This window comes from Tachypleus tridentatus, chromosome 8 (assembly GCF_004210375.1).
Source record: "Tachypleus tridentatus isolate NWPU-2018 chromosome 8, ASM421037v1, whole genome shotgun sequence".
Taxonomy (NCBI): domain Eukaryota; kingdom Metazoa; phylum Arthropoda; class Merostomata; order Xiphosura; family Limulidae; genus Tachypleus; species Tachypleus tridentatus.
Genome location: NC_134832.1, coordinates 66,591,030 through 66,615,279, shown reverse-complemented (window position 1 = coordinate 66,615,279; position 24,250 = coordinate 66,591,030). Strand labels below are relative to the sequence as shown.

The following is a 24,250-nucleotide window of genomic DNA, read 5'->3' as shown; positions in this document are numbered from 1 at the left end:
AAGGAGTGGAAAAAGTGTTAGAAGTGAAAAAATGGATCTTTCAGTAAGGAATCTTTCATTACAAATTTATTACAAGTGAAACACAACAGTTACAACAGTGTTTAATGTAAAGATGAGTAAAAAAAAACAAACAGAAATTAAACTGTGAGATACATGAGTATTCACAACAAGATGTTTAGCACACAGGTTACATTAACTTGCTGTACTTTTCAATACTAAAATGCTACCATACTAATACTTTCATCTAATTGTTAAAATTATGAGCTTTATCATAAAGTTAGGTAAATTTAACATATATATGTGAACCTTCTCTAATTACCATAGGTAATAAAATACAGTACAAGACAAAATTAAAGAGCAGGATATGTCCTCATACTGATGCAAAAGTGAAAACAAAAAAACAAGAGGGAAGCTGAGTTACAAACCAAGCAACATAGCTTTATATATTAAACAACTGATTTATCATTGTTAAAAATAATGGTCTTGTTATTATTCTCTGATATGTACTTTTATCATAACCAACTACAAACATTTCTTAAAATAACTTATCACATTTTTTTCATTCCTCACTTTGATATTACCATTTCAATAAAATAATTTTTTTTTTTATTATTTATATGGTTAACTTGTCTAAAGAAACATTTCATAGTGCAGGAATATCTCTTAACCACATTTTTCAACAATTTAAATACATAATTTTGATTAATAAACAATAAGAATGGCATTAAAATAAATTTATGGCCTAATTTGTAGCAATTCAAAACCACCTAACTGTATGTCTAATCCCTTCTCTAATTTGGCAAATTTCTCATATTTTTAGATTAGTTTATGTCTAAAAGAAACAATCTAATGATTTTATGTTATACTTTATTTGCTGCTTTTTCTATATAACTAATAAAGCTCTAGAAATAAGTTAAGAAATTACATTTCTTGTTCTCTCCATTCTACAGTGTCCATTTAAATAGGTAGTTATTCATTAGGCCACAGAAACTTTAGAAATGATATCTTACAACACAAGATGTGGTAAAGATGGTTGAGTAGTGTTACATTAAAACAAATTTCAGTCTCACTATTTTGTAATAGTTTATATTACCATATCTGGTCACATGGTCTAATAAATGTGCATCTTCACAAAAGCACCTGCTTATTGTGTAGTTGGTCATTGCAAAATGCTCCATCATAATTTTATCATGTTCAAAGCACATATAATTCCTCCCTGATTACTTTCAATAATCTATCTAGTATACAAAGAAAATAGTTTCCTAGTGCTCTTTTGAACAGTTTGATCAGATGAAAATTCATAAGCACTGCATCAAGCAGCTTAAATAGTGTATGCTTTTATGAAACAGCATGAATACCCACTTCATTTTCAGCTTTGCAACAGTTGAACAGGATGTATGAGTGGAAGCTTCCTTTGAAGAAACCATACACTCTTGGTCTAATTTCCACCCTGAGGTCTTTCTTAATTATCAGTTCATCCCGTAAGTAATGTCCAAAAATGTAACAGCACAGAAGCTTAATTCAATCCATTCAACAGTTCACTGTCATCTGCAACAACTTGAAAAGGTGTCAAAACTTGGAAAATGAGTCTCCCATGATTTGACAAAAGCCAACCTAAGAGCAACAATGGACATTTGCACTTCTATGCACTCTCATGAACGTAACTCACCTTTTTTAGACTGGTTAGTGAGTGGAAATGAAAAATGGAAATTTAATAAAAATGTTAAGTGCTGCAGACAATGGTTTAGTGCAGGTAAACTGCTTAAAGCACAGCCCAAAATAGACCTCTACTGGAATACTGTTGGTGTGATCCATTTTGAGTTGCTGCCACTCAATGTTACAATTACATCAGACTTCTACTGTCAACAGTTAGAGCACTTGAATATTGCACTGAAGAAAAGAGTCCTGCTTTGATCAGTCATAAAGGTGTTGTGTTACACCAGGATAATGCACAGCCCCATACAGCAAGGATCACATCTGCAAAGATTGAAGAGCTACACTGGGAAAAACTTCCACATCCTCCTTATTCTCCAGACCTTGTCCCATCTGATTATCATCCATTCTGAAGTTTGCAGAACTATATTGATGGAAAAGAGCTTGGAACACATGAAGATGTCAAAACTACCCTCTTTACATTCTTTTCCTGCAAACCCCAAGAATCTTATGTAAGTGGCATTTAGAAGCTTGTGAATCCTTGACAGGAAGTAATTAATAATAATGAAACATACATTATTGATTAAATAACATTAAAAGCATTTGAAATCCCTTCTCTTTTTCTGAACCTAAAATCATACATTACTTAAGGGATGACCTGATATTATGTGTAATGTCACTGGTATACATTGACAGTTTTTGGTTTTTGCCACTGACCTTTGTGAATTTTCATCCATTACAAGATGCCACACTCTGCTAACCACAAAAAAGCATTACTTATTACATGTTTCTTTCTGTATGGTCCTTGCACCTCAAATTTATTCATATTCCTCTTTTTTCAAATGCTATTAAGTACAAAAGATATCCATGATTTAAAAACATTTATACAATCTATTTTTAGAAGTGTTCGAATATTTTGCAGTAAAAAGGACTGTTACTAGTGACTGCTTTTTGATGATATCACATTATATCCATAAAATGTCTTAGAAGTCAAAATTTAGTTCTCATACACTGCATTACATTGCAATTTGTTAATATAATCTACTTAACCATGTAGTCATTAGTGTGTGGGGAAAAAACAATTGTTGTCTGCTTCAATGGAAGTCATAATTGTTTTGTAAAAATAAGATACGAAAACCACAAGATTAATCTATTCATTTAAGTAACAGAAACTATCTATTTGTAAAAAATACATCAGACACTGTACTTATAACTACTCTTTTGTAGTTTGTAAACCCTTCTGAGCCTTTATGAAAATTTTATATGATTTTTAAGCTCTTTAATGTTTAAGTTTGTAGTTAGTGCTGTTTTATAGGCATTACAGTAAAGAACTTACTTGCTTATATAATATACTAAACATTATTTTACTTTCTTAATCTATATCTTTTAATTGTTTAACAAAATATATAAACACTGGAAGATATCCTTACATTTAGTTTTATACATTCCCAGACCACCTCTAAACACTTTTTTACACCTGCTTTCCATGAATGTAACAAAGGATTTTTCCAGGTTAACAACAGCAAAGATAGTTTAGTTCAAAAACAATTTTTAGTATTTTTATTCTAGTCAGGGCCTACATTATAAACACACACTGAACTGTAGCAAAGGGCAGAAACCATGAAAAGAGAAAATGTGCAAGCAAAAAGAATCATACCACATACAATATTTTTATTTTCATTGATTAATGAATTACAGTTTCTATCAATAATTTCTTCAAAACTTCTTACTCCCCATAGTATGTTGCCCAAGAAGCTCTTGCTTAGTACCAGAACTCATCAGTTTCTCTGGACATTGATAGATAAAAGCTTATTACATAGCAACTTGTGCAACTGAAGATGTAGATAAGAAATGTTATTTTTACACACCTTCAATATTTGACCATAAAGACAATTTAAGACAAAAAAGAATCTGTAATGAACTTAATTTTTACAAGAATTTCCAGACCTTTCGGATTTAAATAGTTTGCCAACTAGTTGCATTTGAGCTGTCACTAATTACAGATTCCTACATCAAAACAGATGGCCAGCTAATGCAGGTGTTCCTCTGGAAAGGGCAACAGTAGTAATGATTGGTAATGGTTGCAAAATAAATATTCTGAGCTTTACAAGTGCTGGTTGGATGCTCCAAATTCTTCTGAAACATGTCAGTGATTAAAAACAAGTTTCTGCAGTGCAACTATACAATTTCTGGAATATAAAACTTTAATAATTACAACTTACTATGATACAAATACTTACAACAATATTAATATAAATCATACACAAATACTGTGGTAATACCTTTTCAAATTCTCTACTGATCAAGAACATGTCCTGAAAGTTTATAAGATAAAAAAAATAATCATTAGGTGGATAAAGAAAAAAATTACCATTTTATTTGTTGGTGTTCTACAATCTTGAGGTGTAGATGGATGTTCTTGTGTGGCTGGAAGATTTCTCACAGTTTGGAAGCCTTTTGTTTCATATCTATTCATTTCTTGTACACCATTTAGTTGAGCTTCAATTTCTTGTTTTTGTAACAAATCCTCAAATATATCCTCATTATTTTTATCATCCTGTTGTCTTCTCACTGTATCTTCTTCTTCCTCTTCCTCTTCAACAAAGTCCTCGGAGAAAATGGGCATATCTGCTCGTATTCTCCTGATACATGTCTAACAAACATAATTTGGCTACTAGTTAAAATCCTGAAGAATTCAAGGTAATGTAGTCACTTATGTTCATTTCAAAAGTTATATTTTTGCTTATAAGTAATAAAATACTAAGCCAGTTGATAAAACACAGAAAGAAAAGAAGAGCATACTTCTATACACTTTGCAATTATTGATATCTTAAAAGTGTGAAAATATATATAACTTTATTAGCACAATGGATTTTGCAACAAGTGCCAGCATATTACAGTTAAACAACAGCTTTTACATAAACAATTTATTTTGGGCTATTTCAGTTGATGCATCAAACTTATCTACTATATGGATGTGGACACACTCTACAATAAATTTTTAGCATACTTTTTAACATTTACCTATCTCAAATCTTTACATAAAAGGTATTTCCTCAAAACAATTGTTCAAAATTCTTAAAATGCATAGTACATATATTAAGAGACCATACTTTTAGACTTACCTAAAATGTGGACTGAAATCAACACTCACTAATAACCACAACCTATTTTGGTGCACATGCACACACACATGTATGCGTGTGACAAGAACTTTTTTTCAGGAAAGATAAAATTGACAAGAGGCCTAACGCTTTATTTAATTGGCCACACCTTATGCTGGAATAACAGTTTCATCTATTTAAAGCTCATTAGCATAACTTAAATCAGCAAACCAAAAAAGTATGGTTAAGTATCTTGTAATGGTGAAAATATACCACTTTATAGGGTTTTGAGTCTATTTTAATCCACTATACAGTAATTTAAATTAACTTTGGTATGTGTAATAATGTTATGACATTGTACCTAATTCATTATTCAGTATTATACAACAGACTCAAAACCTTATTATTATTTTAGTATCTGTTATAATTAACAACTGAACATCTATTAACCTACAATAAATCACACTCAGCACAAATTTCAATTTAAGTAAAATATCACTAATGTATTTTCCTCTTTTCTTAATTAGCATTTTAAAGTTTAAAAACTACCACATAAACATTTATATATTGAGAAAAATAAAAGACAATAAAATATCACTATGTAACATTATTATTCTTTACTTAAAAATAAGAATATCATTCTATTTATGAACATTCCAGATAACAGATTATGTGGTAAAAGCAAATGCATGAAATGAAAAACTGAAAATTAAATACTTAACTCACTCTGAATTAATTAATTTCACAAGAAATAATGTTTAGCAATATTCTATAATGTTTATACCACTTTTTGAACATGCTTCTGTATAAATGTAGAAGGAAATTATCAAGTTTTTATCACCACTTGTATTTGTTTTAATATTTTAAAAACAATGTGATAAGGAAATACAATTTTTCACTTTATATTCTTCAGCAATACTTGCCTGTACTGGTCTCTTAGTCCCCAACTTTTCAATTCTTTCTAAAACATCATTAAACGGAAGGCGTGGATACAAACGGTGTGCCCAGTGTTCTAGTATTGCCATCATTTTATCTAAGTCATTTGTCTATTAAAAAAATAATAATAATAGAAAAATATTGAAGCTTGTTATTTATTGGTTTAAATATTGTACCTATAGTTAAAAAAAAAGCATATACAAGTTTTTCACTTAAAGTAAAAATGTATCTCTAGACAGCTGGTATGGGTATTAAAACATTTATTAAAATAAAGTAGAGAACAACATTTCAACTTTCTCAGGTCGTCTTCATGCTAACTCTTTGTAAACATTGTTCTCTACTTTATTTTTATAAAAGTTTTAATACCCATACCAACCATCTTGAGATACATATACAAGTTTTATTACAAATTAAAGACATGTAATAAATCCTTTTGTCTCATAGTTCCACACATAACAAACAATCATTATTCTGCAACTTCATTTTTTAAAAATATTATGAAATAATGAAGTCTTTTTTTTTACAGCATAAACTTTATAAACCAAACTATAAATTAAGTACGAGCAGATTTTGTTTCCATCAAAAAGTACTGCTTTATTATAAATTCACTAAATTAACTATTTTCATTTGCATTGAATCCTCTCCTTTTAACTGCTTACAAGAACAAGTTAAAAAATAAAGCAATCAGCTGTGTGCCAAATAAATTAGAATGAAAACATATAATATGCAAAGCATTTCCTATGCACTATTTCATTGTTTATGTCACTTTGAGCAGTTTATAAGAAATCAACCATAAAAAAAAAATATTCTGTTCACGTAAAATCAGTATTTTCCAAATATGAGGAAAAATAATTAGACTTATAATTAAAAAATTAGTATATTTTGTTTACTACCTGGCTAGGGTGTTGTAAAACATGTCTTGAGAAATCCTTAATAACAAGATAAGCTTTTTTCTCCATTTAGATTATACTTTCAGTTGATCTACTAATCATATACTGGCACATACAAATTGATTTTTACTTTCTTAAAATACTAAATATTTTAATACAAAACTGTAAACCTTATAGAGACTCAGTAGAAGAACTTGATTACTAAATATATGAATAAGAATATATCACTATTATGTTGTTTCAAACTTTGTTATAATCACAAATAAGTTATTTAGCAGAAAAATAATCAATGTAAGCAACATATACAAGTTAAAACAAAGTAACAATAATAACAATCCAAACTTTAAATTATTTAAAATACTGGAATGATTAAAATAAGTATTTGTTAAATGTTAAACTGCATGATTATTAAAGAAGTGCAAACCATTCGTTGCTAGACATCCTGTACTTGACTTTCAATGTAAAGCTATAAATATTTACCTCATAGCCTTTCCCTTTGAAAGTAACTTTTTCAAACACCTTTGGAAGTAGAGCAATACCTCGTTTTCCACATAGTCTGAGATGAAACATTAACAATACACGTAAAACAACATCACATAAGTAACAGACTTAACATAAAACTTCATTTAAAAATTTTGAGAAAATACTTATCTATTAAGCATGAATCTTGTATGATTTGTCAATACAATTTTTACTGTAGCTTTAATTTTTGCCAAGAAATTTCATTTCAACTGTTTACTTAAATAGAAAATCTACTTTCATCAACACTTACCTCCTCTCCCACTACAACTCCTTGGGTTTCCTTCTTTTGCACATTTAAGCAATGATTTAATTTTTTATCCTTTGCTGTATTCTTTTATTCTCCACTGAATTGCTCTTGGTGTCTCATCATACTCTTAATCTACACCAGTGCTCCCTCTATCCTTTTACTATATATAAGCACCTCATTAACATAATGTTAACAATTTTTCAAGGCTGACCAAATCCACAATTTCCTAGTGGGGAGGAAGGGCATGAAAGTGTAGAAGTGTGTTATTGGAAGTATATTTCTGATTTAAGAAAATATTAACTTTCAATGTGTACTTATCTCTACTTACACTACATAAAGAATGTATTTGGAATAAATCATGGGTGCAACCAGTAGAAGATTACCACCCTAGTGGGGGAACTGCACTATATCCAGAACAGGTATGCTCGTCACTCAGAACCTAATTCATGCACTGCAGGTGGAATGTGGCATGATCCATCATCATTGCTAGCCAGATCCAAATCAAGTAGCCAAAGTTACACTGCTCAAGTTTGGAATTATAAGGCCATGGCCCCTGAATCTCATGTTGATGGTTAGAGCATTTAGGCTAATACACACACACACACACTTATGAGAGAATCCCAGCCCACAGCTATAAAGTGATGCATTTCAAGCCACTAGAATAATGACGAGAAGGTAAGGAACACTGAAGCAGACAAACCCTCTCCCAAACTAGGAATGACAAGATCCTGTATGTTGTACCCAATCTGAGAAAACAGAGCACATCCCATCTGAAGCTACAAATACTCATTCTCACTCCTCAGCCATGTGAGCAAATGAATTTCACTTGTCTCCAAAATTATGGGGAAGACATGGAACAAGATGTACTTAACCAAGAACCCAAGTTGGAATCACTCTGTGTTCAGAATTATGATGAAACAATGGACCCTTTTCCACAAACAATGTATTCAACCAATGCTCATCAAAAAGAGCCATGCTCAACCCAACTCTATAGCCAAGCAACAAATCTGAACTGGTATTATAAGTATACTACTGTGAAGACTGGTACCTCTCTTTTACAAACATCTGAAAAAAACATCCAGGGTCCCAAAGTAGGAAAGACCTCTACTTTGCCCACTTCTCCAAGAGTAGAGGAAATTCACTAAAACACCCTGGAGAAATAACCCTTAACTCTCACCACAGTAACTGGAATTTGGATGTGGTAAAAACTCCCTATCTGTACTAGTAGATTATGGGGAAAGTGGTAATGAGAACTAAGGAATCCTGAAGAACAATGCTTCAGAAACAATGCAATACGTGAACCAAGTTCCTTAAACTTTTACAAGCAAACTGCCCCTGATTTATTCAATCCAATGATCAGCAGGGACAGGCAGGATCCCTTTATGCTTTACTCATTACAGTCCATGACTGGCAGCCTAGCATGGTACAGTAATACTACCTGGTTTTCCTCTACATGGTTTTATGGAACATTTGATTTCTATGAAGCATGTTGAAACCAATATAAAAATATACTGTGCTAATGGTTGCTAATGCAGAATTTGTTTGATAAATGCACACTTGCCTGGACAACAGCTACCACAGAGGGGGATTCTGTAAAAAAGAGGTAAGGGAGCCTGGAAAGTAGATACACCTCTGTATGATCTATCACATGTTGTTAACATAGCTACAGGAAATAGTAAACAATCCTCAGGGGAAAGAAGATACTGCCAGATAATGCAAATAATGTGAGATAAAAGCATTGTGGGAGACAAACATATTAGCCCATACAATGTCCTCCTATGGGAAATTCAACTGGTCTGCTAAAGACATAGAAATATGATAAATTTCATGAGACATAACTTGTAGATGAGAACCCAAAATAAGCAATATGGATCAACTTTTGTAGCTACTTCAATAAAATAACCAGGGATAAATCCCACGAAACTAAAGGATCTCAATGAAAAAAACATCATTGTCTATTATCTCTAAAGGTATTAGTGTGGGCCACCATAATGCTTCAAAGTCCTCATTAACAGAGATGAGAAATAGCAGTCAAATGCACTGTTGTAAAGGATGCATACCCTTCTCTAGCTGCCAGTGTTTTAAATAAAAAAGGAGAGTACATAAGTAGAATGATAAAGCATCCTGTGCACATGCAACTCAAACAACACCAACTGGCAGCATCCACAGGTTAGTAACAACAAAAAAACAAACCTTAAGGAAAAGACGATACATGAGACAATAAGGGTTCAGACTGATGTTATGAAAGAACATATAATACGTTAATATCCAAGCTAGGTAAATGTTGTTTTTTTGGAACAAAGGATTCAAAATTACCAGAAGTCAGAGAGCAGTGGGGACTGAAATAATTTTCTTCTCTTTGAGTATCTAAAGGAAGTTGACAAGGCCATCTTATACAAGATGGTTGTGGAAGTTGCAAGACCTCTGTCAAAAACCAGGTAAAAAAAGTTAGGGTTGGCATTTCTGAACGAAGTAGATTCAACCTTCTTGCATTATGCCATAGTTGACAGGTGTGTTATTCTATTTCCACTGATAAATATATACTGTGGAACTACTGCAAAGACTGAGATAGATACATGGCAATCTTAGATATTAAATACCAGTGTTGTCCAAAGGATCACATAACTTCCATTCATAAAGTTTCTGAATGGCTGGGAGTGTGATGTCATATCGTGGCTTCTTAACAGAGATGGCCAAAGAGGAAACGAAAAAATGAGAACCCCCTGAAAGTATTGCTGAAGCAGAAATCAGGATTGAGCAAGCCAATGCAGTGCTACCAACAGAATGTGATAAGGGGTTGAACAAATTATACCTAGTATTCCGACAACATATGAAATGGTGGAAAGACAATCCCTCCAGTCCTGCCTGAAAGCATCTATTACCAATACCTGAAGGTGAGATACTGTCAGTAGCTGAGTGTTTCAATGAGTGGAAAATGCATTGGTCATCAGTGTCCTAAACTAACAGTAAATCCAATAAAAATCCTTGTGATGCAGCATCCTTGTTGTTGAAAATCCAGTTTAGTTGAGAAAATTGCACTGCCACAAAATTCATCAGCCCCAGAACATGACAAGTTAACAGGATGACATAATGGAAGTAGACTCAAGAAAACCAAAGTTAACAAATAAAATAGATTTCGACTTAATGTTCCCTTGATGGGAAATGTTGGTTGGTTGGTTGGTTGATTGATTTAGTGTTTTATGGCACAAAGCAGCTAGGCTATCTGCACCAAACGTCCAGTAAAAAGGTAAAAATAAAGTAAATGTAGTAAAATTCATAAAAGGAAATGAAGGTAAAACAAAACAGCATTGAAAAACAGAAAAAGCATAAAACCAATGTTGACACCTAGTCTACAATGTTAAGAGAGAAAGCAGAGTAAAAGACGTTGTAAAGGACTTTCTGTAGCATAATGGTAATGATCATAATCTGCCAGGAAGACTAACAGGTAGTCTTTACAAGAACCACTGTCAGTCACCAGAAGTTGGCCTTTCCAGTCTTGGTTCCGGGTTATGTGTCATTACAGCCATTATCAAAAGGTAAAGTAATAAAAGTTTGAAAAGACATGTAGCAAAATTGTAATTTAAGCAAAATAATAATTTACCAAATGTCCAGTAAAAAGATAAAAACAAAGCAGCAATTAAAAAACATACATGGCATAAAACCAATGTTGACATCCAGTCTACAATGTTACAAAACTGTAATAATAACTCGCAGGACGACTAATGGGTAGTTCAAACAGCAGCGTTAGTCACCTGAAGTTGGCCTTTCAAGTCCTGGTGTCGAGTTATTTAATGTCATGGCCATTTTCCAATTTCAAATTTCAACTAGAGAGATTGAGACCCTTAAAAGGGAACCACAATTAAAAAGGTGTAATGAATAAATATCAAACACTTAAATGGCATTAAAAAGATTAATGGCCATTAAAAAACTAAAAACTTTATCAAGGTGGACAGTGTCACCATCACCAATAACACTGTCTAATGTTACAGACAAACCTAGGGACAAAACATGTTTAAAATAGTGCAGTTGTTGAGAGTTGTAACGATGGCAAGAAAGTAAAATGTGACTTACAGTGATTTGAGTGTTGCACCAACTACACACTGGTGCATCAATTCCAGATAAAAGAAAACGATGAGTGAAAAAACTGTGACCAATGCATAGTCTAGTTAAAACAACTTCCTCCTTCCTAACCTTACGGAAGCTAGATGGCCAAAGTCCAATATAGGGTTTTATTTGGAAAACTTGTTGTCGCGTTGCTCACTCCAAGTTGACTGCCAGCTGGCACGGAGCCGAGCCTTGAATACAGGGCCATAGTCCATGTATGGAATAAGCACAGTAGTGATAGTGCCAGAGCAGATAGATTTAGCTGCCATGTCTGCAAGCTTGATCCCGTGAATATCAATTTGGCCTGGTATTCAGAAAAAAAAGGATAGAAGTAGATATTAAAGAAAAATGGGCCAGTCAGTTTTGAATATCAGCAAAAAACAGTGTGTGAGCCAATGTGAAGCAATTCCCAGGCCAGTAGAGAACTAAGCAAGTCAGTATAAATAATGCAGTTGGAGTATTGCTTAGCTTCAATATGATCCAGAGCAAGAGAAATGGTGTACAGTTCAGCAGTGAACACAGAAGCTGTAGAGGGGATTCTACTATGCACAACCACCGAACCACAACAAACAATGGCAGAGCCCACAGAGTTGCCTGATTTGGAACCATCCATATGAATTGGAATGAAAAGATTGTCCAAAAGATGTTCAGTAAAGAAAAAACGGTACTTCCAACCTGGAGTATCTGCCTTTTTCAGATGACTGAAAGAAAGGTCACATCTGGGGACTGTAATAAGCCATGGTGGGATGGGCTGACCAGTGGATTCTGCAAAGTTGTCCAAGGACAGACCCAATTTATCCAATTGTGCCTGGATGCAAAGGTCAAAAAGGAGCAATGGCAGATCGTCTGTTCTGAAAAAGTATGGCCTACCGAGAAAGGAAAACACATCCCCAGGTGGGATGCTTTGGTAAGGAATGAAGTTTCAAAGAATATAGTAAAGACAGTTGCAAACGGTGAAGGTGCAGAAAGCCCAAGTGCAGAGTTGAAGTCCTTGATGATGAATGGGGTCCAGCATCTTTAAGGCCGAGGGTCTGGCAGAGTCATAGAATCCATGGTCGAGTTTCGATGAAATAAGAGCACGATATATCTTTAACATTGAACATCGATCTGCTCCCCAACTGGTGGTAGAGAGGACATGGAGGATGTTCATTGCTCTTGAGCATTTAACCCGTAGCTGCTTTAAGTGTGGTATAAAGGTCAGATTATGGTCAAAGATAAGCCCAAAAACTTGGTCTCAGGAACCACTGGCAGTGAAACTTCACCGATACAGAGTTCAGAATCAAGGTGAATACCCCATTGGTAGCAAAAGTGCATGCAAATGGTCTTAAAGAGAAAGAAATTAAAGCTGTTTGCTGTGGTCCACTTCAGTACACGATTGAGAACAGTTTGTAGTTGCCGCTCAATATATCTCATGTTCAATGATTGATACAAGATGTGAAAGTTGTCGACACAGAGCCCGTTTGCAACAGTGAAAGGGAGTTGTTCAGTGATGGCATTAATCTTTATACTGAAAAGTGTGACACTCAAAACACAGCCCTGAAGGACCCCAAATTCCTGTAGAAAAGAAAGGAAAAGCGTTGAACCCAAACGAACTTGGAATCTCCTGTCCATTAAAATTTAAAAAAAAAAACATGGATAAATGGCCACGTAACCCATATATATGGAGGTTTTGCAAAATGCTTCCATACCTCAATGTCAAAAAATATTGATACAAGATGTTGTTGTTTAAGAAAGACTTCTCTGATTGATGTTTCAAGTCGAATTAGGTGGTCCGTGGTGGAGTACTGTAGTCGGAACCCATATATCGTTGGAAAGTGATGAAATTTGAAAGTGTGGCATATCTACGAAAAGTATCCCAGGCCCGTCTTTGAGCCTTCCGTGCCATGTGGCAGGCAGGATTGCACCACGGACAAGGATATCGTGGAAAACGTGTCAAGGTTTTAGGAATACTCTGAATAGCTGCTTGCATAATAAGTCAGTTACCGTTGCCACACAATCATCTATTGATGGCTGACTGACAATGGCAGGATCAAGTTTTATGAGAGCAGTGAAAATGGACCAGTCTGCCTGATCCACCTTCCACCGGGGCACGCGGGTAGGGTAGCATCGACCATGGCCAGTCTCTCTCAAAAGTATAGGAAAATGATTACTGCTTAGTAGATTATTGTCAACCCTCCATGAAAAATGGAGAATAATCAAGGGTAGCAAACTGATAGATCAACAGCTGTAAAGGACTGACCAGGTGCGAGAAAATAAGTGAAATAACCAGTATTGAAAAGAGAAAGGTTGTGATCAGAGGACATATGCTCTACAGAGTGACCCCTCCTATCAATAACAGCACTTCCCCAGAGGGGATGATGTCCATTAAAGTACCCCAGGATCAGAAAGGGAGATGGCAACTGTTGAATGAGGGCATCAAGGTCTGATTGATCATATGTCTCTCCAGGTGACAGGTAGAGAGAACAAACAGTGATGGTATGACCCAAGGAAACACAGATGGCAACGGCCTCCAAGGGCGTGTTGAGTGACAAAGACAGGGTGGGCACATGTTGATCAACCAACAGTGCCACCCCTCCATGTACATGTCCATCACACAGCCTATCATTTCTGTACAGAGAAAACTGCCAAAAGGTAACTGTATTGGCAGGTTTCAGAAATGTTTCTTGTAAAGAAAAACATACAGGATGGTAGGAAGCAATCAGTGTTTTGATGTCATCCAGATTAGAACGTAAACCTCGACAGTTCCATTGTATCTAGGTGGCAATTTTTAATGATGGGTAAGCGAAGTGGCTGGAGAACCCTTATGTTTACAACAACATCTTTTTCCCTTATTGTACTTACTTGGAGGAGGTCTATCGACCTCCATGAATCCTGCCCTGGGTCAATTTGGCAGGTCTTTGTTGTTGGAAGGGGATTCCAGTGACTGAGGACGTGAACGAATGATTGTTTTACATTTTGGAGTGGGAGAAAAAGATGCATCTGAAGAAATGCCTGTATTTGAAACCAAAGGATCTGGATCGTGGGGTTTATTGGAATGTATGGGAGGAACAAAGATGGGTGTAGAAGTTGATTCAACCTTTTTAACCATGGAGGTCAAAAGGCTTTTCATTTGTTTTGAAAATGTTTCTCTTGGAGGCACAAAGAAATCTGTCTGCATTCCCACTGTAGTTGTGGAACGAAGTGCAGCAGCATATGTCCGAGATGACATGGCGGACAGAAATTTCTGAGCCTGACTGAGTCGTTTTCAAATGCTGCACCTCTTTTTCCTCCAACCATTCAGGGCAAGAACAAAAGTAGGAGGGGTGAGAACCATTGCAGTTGACGCAACGTTGGTCCGTGTCACACTCATAAGCATCATGGTTCTTGCCACCACAACGAGCACATGTCTAGGAATCATGACATAATGTCTTTGAGTGGCCGAACCTCTGACATTGGAAACATCGGAGATGCTTTGGAATGTACGGCCGTACCCTGCAATTTAGATAACCTGCCTTGATAATGTGGCAGGTGCACATGGTGATGTAAATGCCAAAATGAGGATATTTGTCGGTAGTGTAACTCCATCTTTGCATGTGGAGATGCACCTCACTGCAGAAACTCCTTGAGTGGAGAAACCAGTATGAATCTCTGACTTGGGGACATTCTTCAAATCCCTCTCAACAACAACTCCTCATGATGAATTCAAGATAGCATGAGGGGTAACCTCAATAAGTACATCCCCAATTGCCTTTGAATTCAAGAGTTCACTGTGTTAGGATGTGGATGTTTCAACCAATGTGTCTCCAGATTGAAGCTTCTTTACTGACTTTGAAGAGCCAGCAAGTCCCTCTAGTCCCTTCTGAATAAATAAGGGGGACAATTGCCCTAAAGGTTTTTCTAAAAGAGAATGTAATATCAGAAAATCAGGTAAGCGTGTTACAGATGTTGAAGATTGCTGCTCAGAGTCTTCAAGACGTGGTCGTTTACCTACTGACTGTTTTTCACTATTTAAATTTTTCATAGAAGGATCCATTGGAAAAAAGAAAATTTCGGTACCCACTGACCCCACCCACCATGGAGCCCTATGAGGGGATGCACTACAATGTCATGCAAGGACATTGCAGCAATACCAGGGTTTTGTGAGCACTATACCCAAACACCAGCATCAGACACAATGTCCACAACACCTGTTGAGAACTTCCAACACTGGTACTTGGCTGACTCTAGCCCAAGTGGACCAGCTGAATGACCCAAGGGGGTCACCCAAAGTCTGCCCGTCCACAGAAATTCAAGGCCAAAGTGGTGTGTTAGGGTTGGACCCCTCAACCACCAGGATCCTCTCCTCCCCTTTATGGGTCACCACGCACGTCAAACACATGGGTGGATGTTTTGATCCCAGAGAAGGTAATCAGAAAGAACAGAACCTTCCCTGGAAGGTCCCCTCACCATGTACAGGAATCCACACCAAGGAGATGGGAAATGTAAGACCCCACTATGGAATTGTCATCGTGAAGCATGATGATATTTCCCCTTAACAAGCCCAGACCTTGAAACATTACCCTTTGAACAAGAAGTTTAAAAATACAGATCCATCCACAGGCCTTGGGATTCCTAAGTATTTAAATATGCACCCCATTCATGAAGTGAGGTATCTGTGAAGAGGTGAATATCAGGAGAAGTTGGTAGCAGAAGAACATGTTTTGCAATATTGCTTCAATCTAGTCAGCACTCAAGGTTGAAGATGTTGATCCTGAATAAGAAGTTTGAGAAACCTAGCAGATTGCTGTTCATGATTCACTGATTGGCCAGAGACCACTGAAGAGATTTCATGCATGCTCTCCCTAAGGAATAAGAGAGTAGAGTGATACTCACATTATCAAAAGAAAAAGAACCATTCACATAGTAGGAAAAAAAGATGCAAGAGTTGAATTACTCTTCCTTAGCCAGAGGGGAATTGGCTGAACCCGACTCAGATTTGTTGAAAAAAACACCCAAATACATGATAAATTGTGTTGGACTGAGGATATATTTCTGATAATAAAGCCTATTTTGGTAGATTCTGAAAGTAGAATGTGTATGTAATGTTCTGCCAAGTGATTAGCTGGTGCCAACAGTAAACAGTCATCCAGGAAATGGTGTATGCCCATATCTAAGGGATGGTAACGATGAGAAAATGTTCATGTAATTTAGTAGAATACACAATGATGCTGATGATAGGTCAAAGCACAGAGCATTGAACTGCAGCTCTTAACTTTTGTGCACAAAATGCAGATAGTAGTAGGATGACCCTTCTATGGGAACCTGCAGACAGGTGTCAGTGACATCAAGCTTGGTAATCCACAGTACTGGCAAAAAATGTCAATGCAGAATGAGGAATGACTTCATTGTGAGCCTTGAAGGATCTAGCAATTGATTTAAATGAGTAAGATCAATGACTAGATGCCAATCTTCTGTCTTCTTGTGCACAACAAACACTGGTATAGACCTAGTAAAAAAATGGACAACTCTCTCCACTGCTTCTTGAATCTGAGGATCTACAGGAAGTGCAAAACATCACAGATTTGTTGGACAATGGTGATAAACATGTAAACTGAATGACTAATTTTGATGCAAGTTCCTGTAGTGCCCACAGATTCATGGTAAAGGTTTTTAACATTTCAAAATTTCCAGAGTCAAGCCCTCACAAATCCCAAAAGGCAAACGGTAGTCATTGCTGCTGCTGATGTTATTACGACAGAGAGGAGGAACCCCTTGAATAATGATGGAATCTATTCTGGGTACCAATGGATCAAGTGGATGATGTCAGGGATTGGGACACTCAAGTAGAAATGCAACTACGGCTGCCTGTAGGAGCTGAAGAAAGTTGAGAATTCAACAACAGGGATGAATGCAAATGAGTGACATTACTCTTGATAAAAAATCCATGGAATGTCTATAAACTTCAAGGATTGGTGAAAGGGAATCTCATGTAACTTACAAAAGGCAGCAGCCTATAGATGAATGCCTTCCAGCAATACATTTCTACACAACAAATTCTAACAACATATCACCCAAGAGACTAAGAAAAGTACAACAGCAGACCATCTAACTAAGTAGATACTAACTCATCATCAAATTGATGTAACAATCACTGAGAGTCTTCCAACAAAAGGTGGAGGGATGATAAATACCTTATTACTAGAAAATGGTAATTATTCAGGTTGACCAAAAAATCTGTTCTAAAACACCACATTTCCAGGAGTGGGACTATATTTTGAGAGTCTACATACACATCCACCTGGCAGTAGCAAGATAAAGCATATTATTCCAATAAAGATGGAATACAAGGCATAAATGTCTCTTCATGTAACTTAACAATAAACCTCCCTGCATGAACTGCAATTATCAGGGAATGGAAGGAAAACTAGGAACTTGCCCCCCCAACATTTCCACTATCAAGAAAGGTGGAAACTCAACATCACATACACTATTTACCAACTGAAAAAAAGGAGCCAGAGGTGGCTGATCCAAATCATAATAAGCCAACAAAATAAAGGAAGAGGATGGAAAAGGCAATTTAAATTCTCTACAGAACGTCCAGGATTACACATAAGTGCACCCTCGGAGCTCCCTGGAGAAACATCATTGGACTGAATACGTGCTTCCATCACACTACAAATTAGGTCGTGGACAGTGTCAACTGAGAGTACAAAAATCAATTAGGTAACAAGTAAAATTCTTAGAGTATCTTGAATAATTGTAGCACAGAAAAACCTTTTTAAGAGGTAAGTACATTTTGGAAATTGCTTTTTATCTAGTGATATTTTATTAGATTTCATGCATACAGACATTTTTCAAATAATGTACAGAACCAATAAAAAAATACATACCTTTTCACATGTGCCTATTAGTGATGAATAAAATCATTCATATAAATATAGTAAGAACTAAAACTACAATATGTTACAAATACAACAGTTCCTTAATTTAATTACTTTTGGTGAAATAAAGAAAATTGTCATAGCTTAATAAAGTTATATTTATATTAATACGTAAATTCAACAAAATAGGAAAAAGTACCTTCTTTGGACATCTTTCTGTCTAAACCATAATGGAAAAAAAAGAAGAAGAAAACAAGGAAAGAAAGGATCATTTGACCTACATCCAGCTTACAGTGGATTTAAAAATCCTTAATAATTTCTAGATGTCAATCAAGGCAATGTGTTTACTACTGAGACATCACTGCCATGAAAACTTTAATACTGAAGGTTTACTAATGATAACATATTTATTGCGTCTTATGAATACTTATGATTGAAAGTCATGGCTTTCTTCTTCCTATAACTAGTGAGACTACACCTTTATATTCATGTATATTTATGTAATATTTTTTTCAAATTTTAGTACAGTTGCTCAAATGTCTCAAGATCATACACTAAACTTTTGCACACATAAAGGTTACATACATACTGCAAACTTTGTTCTTAAGTTTCAAGCTAACATGTGTGTGTTTCTGTAAGAAATTCTTGGAAGGTAGCCTATTCAGAGAAGAAATAAGGAAATATGATTCTGCTATGTAGACCACTGTCTGATGTATGTAACATGTGGATTTGTGGAATACCTGACTTTGTCTCACAAAAGTATTTAAGTCAGGTATTTCCATATTTCTAGTTTTTGCTCTCTCTTAAGCTCTTAATTCTCTCAACTCCAGCAGCAAGATGATTCTGAAGAAGCTCATTCAGTTTTTGTAACCTAATACAATTATCTGTGTTTTAAACTACACTATTGTTTGCTTGTTCTCTTTTACTGCTTGTGTTCAATTTATTCTTTGCTATGCTGAATTTAGCTTTTCTGCTGAATGTAAGTGGATCTAAAAACCACATACTTAACTAGAGAAGCACTCAGTGGAATGCATACTTTTGTCAAATAGCATTGATCATATTCAGTCCTCAAAAAATAACAAAATGTGTCCACATGTCTGTTATTATCAATAAACAAGGGCCATTTTTGGCAGGACAAAGAAGAATAACATTTTATACAAGTCATCCAAGTTTCATCAAAATATGATAATTTTTAACTAAGTTATAGAGCAAACAGTGTGAAAAATCAACCCCCTTGTTAACATAGGAATTTTTGGATTTTCATGGCCTTGTTGCAACTTTGACCTTCCAAAACTAAGCAATTCTAAGTTGAGTCATAGTCCAAATGTATACCAACTTTCATCCAAATACATTCAGCAATTTTTGAGAAACCCTGCTGACAAACACACAAGGGAGAAAACAAAGGTGGTAATAAACTATCTGATGTCAGATTTTAGAATACAATTCATACTTTCAATCTGAGAGATTTTTACAGATTGTGAATAAGACTCAGTTTTCAGCATGTCTATGTTATACAGCTGTTTTGGAAATGTCCATAAAAATCAGAGGGTCTACTCCAGAATACTAGTTCAATTCTTCATTTAAAGTAATGCCTCAGTGACAGAAGGAAAAATTAAAGCAATTTAACCATGCAGGTTATATATTTTCATTTCAATGTATAATGATTCTGTCAAGTGAGCAGAATTTTTAGTCACTACAACACATTATTAAGTCATTTCTTTTGTTTCTTAATCATTTTAATAAGTTGTAACATTGTCTTTATATTTCTAAAACAAAATCTTAATAAAACTAATAAAAAGGCAACCTGTCTGGATCAAGTTTTGGCTGAGGATTACGAACAACTTTTTTCTTTGTTTCAACTAGTTGTTGACTGGCAGTATTTACTTCTCCATTTCTAACACTTTGATTATCCTCCTGAGGATCATCTTCATTTTCAAGTGTATGTAACTGATCTAAATCTTCATCCTCATCAAAAAGGTTTTCCAAGTCATCAGCATTCATCTGCACATTTCAAAATGAATTTAGTGAGCTAGAACATAATACTGATAAAAAAAAAAAAATTTCCTTAAATGCATAATTATCTTATTTCATCTACTTGTATTGGAAGAATTTAACTTTCATAGTAGTGTTTACAGATAAACAAATCTACTAGCATCAGGCTCATTGTCATAAACACCCTAAATGACAAAAACATGTCTTAAAATTTCATTACTTGCCTTACATTTCACTATGTTAGAATACAGTAATTCCAACATATCTCTCATGTAAAATCATCCTGCTTCACCTCTTAACTGATGTCAACCATCACTAATTTATACCAGTTAAAGTGTAGGAAGTGTGAGAGAGGTAGGTTAAATACCTATAAGAAATATAGGAAAATTATAACTTCCAATACAGCAATGTCATCTCTCATATTAGCTAAAATCCCACATTGAGAAGAAAGAGGGACCAGAGTGAGGGAATGAAAAAGTATCTGAAGGATACCTCTAAAAAGGAGAGATACACGTCCAAAGACCAGAAGAGAGAAAGCACACCAGTTCTGAGCCAGTTATACTCTTTGACCATGTGTGGAACATAAGAAAAGATAGAAATTGAGAGAAGTATATCTGAGCATGAGAAAATGTGATAAGAAAGTGGTCTTAATCAAAGCATTCAACAAGAATGCACCTTTGGATGCAGAATGGCTAGAGCAAGGCAAACCATACTTGGTAAATCAAATATATCTGAAAGTTCATTGCAGAGTGCTGAAACACCCCATTTCAACAGTAAATGAGCAAGTCAACATGGTTGTAAACTGCAGATTTAAAGCTAAAGAAAACCTGGTCAAGGACCACTTGCTACCAAGTCAAATCTATGTGATAAAGAATTAGAAAAAAAAGACTCCTGAAATAAGAAAAGTATGGAAAAAAACCTTTCCAGTTAAAGCCATACCACAGTCTGAAAAAAATGGCCAAAGGTGGTAGACAAAACCATGATAAAGAAAATAGTAGGAGATAAGCATAATGAGAGTGGTCCACATGCCAAACTGTAGAATCTTCTCTGTCAAATGATAAAGACAAAGAAGGGAGGGAAAAAGCCAGGTGTAGGATCTGATGGAAAGAAACCTGGAACAGCCTGGAAGAAAAAAGTAGGAATGAATATGCCAATCAAAGAAGAAGGTGAAAGATTAGGGAAGGAAGAAGATTTCCATGGAATAAAAAGTCAGGAATGCATATTCCCAAAGGTGGTAGTATGGATTACATAACAATGAAATATCCTGACCAGACACAGAAGCTTATTAAGATTTGTTTGAAAGTAAAGATGGGATATAGAAGGTTGGTTTGGTATTTTATGGTGCAAAGCAACTAGGCTATCTGCACTAAACATCCAGTAAAAAGTTAAAGCAAAATTATTACAATTCATAAAAAGAAATTAAGGTAAAATAAAAAGTTTAATTTTTAAATCAAACACATAAATAGCATTAAATCCAATTTTTATATCTAGTTTACAGCATTAAGAGAACAACTACAGTAGCACAAGTTGTAAATAACTTTTTGTAGCATAATTGTAATTATAACTCACCAGGATGACTAACAAGTCAGTCAAAAATCAGACTTAATCACCTGAAGTTGGCCTTTCCAGTCTTGATTTCTAGTTATTTGACATTATAACCATTTCATAATTGCAAATCAAACTAGATGTACTTTAATTCTTCAAAGAGAATCACATTAAAAATAAGTAATTAATAAATTAGAAAATTTTAATAGTGTTAAAAAGGTCAATAGCCTTTAAAAAACTAAAAACATTTCTAAGGTGGAGAGTGTCACCATTGCCAATAACCCTGTATAACATTATGGATAAACCTTGGGACAAAACATGTTTCAAATTGTGCTGCCAAAACGGTAAAATGTGGCTTATTATACCACAAGTGTCACACAGACAACACACTGGTGCATAAGTCCAAGATAAAAAACATACAAACTATGAGTTCAAAAACTGATCAACACAGAGTCAGGACAACTTAACATTCTTTTCCTTACAGAAGCAAGATGGCCAAAGTCCAATAGAAGGTTTTATTTGGTTGATTGATTGATTGATTTAGTGTTTTATGGCACAAAGCAGCTAGGCTATCTGCGCCAAACGTCCAGGAAAAAGGTAAAAATAAAGTAAATGTAGTAAAATACATAAAAGGAAATGAAGGTAAAACAAAACATCATTGAAAAACAAAAAAAGTATAAAACCAATGTTGACACCTAGTCTACAATGTTAAGAGAAAAAGCTGAGTAAGAGAAGTTGTAAATGACTTTCTCTAGCAAAATGGTAATGATCATAATCTGCCAGGAAGACTAACAGGTAAGTACAAGAACCACCGTCAGTCACCTAAAGTTGGCCTTTTCAGTCCTGGTTCCATGTTATGTGTCATAGCAGCCATTATCAAAATGTAAAATAATAGAAGTTTTAAAAGACACAGAGCAAAATCGTAATAATGAGTAGCCAAATGTCCAGTAAAAAGGTAAAAGTAAAGTAAATGGAGTAAAATTTGTAAAAGTAAATGAAAGTAAAAACAAAACAGCAATTAAAACAGAAAATGGCATAAAACCAATGTTGACATCCAGTCTACAAAGTTGTAAAGGACTTCCTGTAGCAGAATGGTAATGGTCATAACCTGCCAGGAAGACTAACAGGTAAGTATAAGAACCACTGTCAGTCACCTGAAGTTGGTCTTTCCAGTCCTGGTTATGTGTCATTATGGCCAGTACTAAAAGGTAAAGTAGTAAAAGTGTTAAATGACATGCAGCAAAAGTGTAATTACAACTCGCCAGGACGACTAACGAGTAGTTCAAACAGATAGTTCAAACAGCAGCTGTAGTCACCTGAAGTTGGCCTTTCCAGTTCTGGTGTCGAGTTATTTAATGTTCTGGCCATTTTCCAATGTCAAACTGAGATATAGAGAATGAAACTGTAAAAAAGGAACCACAATTAAAAAGGTGTAATGAATAAATATCCAACACTTAAATGAGATTAAAAAGATTAATGGCCATTAAAAAACTAAAAACTTTATCAAGGTGGACAGAGTCACCATCACCAATAACTCTGTCCAATGTTACAGACTGACCCTGGGAAAAAACATGTTTAAAATATTGCCGTCATTGAGAATTGTAACGATGGCAAGAAAATAAAATGTGGCTGATAGTGATTTGAGTGTTACATAAACTACACATTGGTGCATCAGTTCTAGATAAAAGAAAATGATGGGTTAAAAAACTGTGACCAATGCGTAGTCTAGTTAGAACAACTTCCTCCTTCCAAATTTTATGGAAGCTAGATGGCCAAAGCCCAATATAGGGTTTTATTTTAAAAAGCTTGTTGTCGCATTGCTCACTCCAAGTGGACTGCCAGCTGGCACGGAGCCGAGCCTTGAATACAAGACCACAGTCCATGTACGGAATAGGCACAGTGATGATAGTGCTGGAGCAGATAGATTTAGCTGTCGTGACAGCAAGCTCGTTCCCGCGAATACCAACATGGCCTGGTATCCAGAAAAACTGGATAAAAGTAGCAGTTAATGAGAAATGGGCCAGTCGGTTTTGAATATCAGCGAGAACAGGGTGTGAGCCAACGTGTAGCGATTCCAGGGCCTGTATAGAACTAAGCGAGTCAGTGTAAATAGTGCAGTTGGAGTACTGCTCAGCTGCAATATGATCCAGGGCAAGAGATATGGCATACAGTTCAGCAGTGAACACAGAAGCTGTAGAAGGGATTCTGCGTGCAACCACCAAACCGCAGCAAACCATTGCAGAGCCCACTGAATTACCTGATTTGGAACCATCTGTATAAATGAGAACAGAATGATTGTTTGAAAGATGTCATTAAATAAAAGACAGTACTTCTAATCTGGAGTATCTGCCTTTTTCAGATGACTGAAAGAAAGGTCACATTTGGGGGCTGTAATAAGCCATGGTGGGATGAGCTGAC

The 24,250-nt window shown here is 35.3% G+C and overlaps 1 protein-coding gene across 11 annotated transcripts in view; it reads right to left on the bottom strand.

The window, feature by feature from the left end:
• The window catches only part of LOC143222564 (TIMELESS-interacting protein), a 44,493-nt gene that overhangs the window by 1,846 nt on the left and 18,397 nt on the right, over positions 1–24,250 (bottom strand). For 2 of the 11 annotated variants that reach the window (XM_076449214.1, XM_076449213.1), the window contains 4 exons: positions 20,100–20,296; positions 7,064–7,139; positions 5,681–5,803; positions 4,025–4,306 (listed from right to left, as the gene is read on the bottom strand). In XM_076449214.1, the coding sequence (XP_076305329.1) occupies positions 4,025–4,306; positions 5,681–5,803; positions 7,064–7,139; positions 20,100–20,296 (678 nt within the window). Of the gene's footprint in view, positions 1–15; positions 2,144–2,271; positions 2,499–3,302; positions 3,856–4,024; positions 4,307–5,680; positions 5,804–7,063; positions 7,140–20,099; positions 20,297–24,250 lie in introns of those variants that run through there. The other 9 variants (XR_013012314.1, XR_013012315.1, XR_013012317.1 and 6 more) reach the window with 9 other exon arrangements.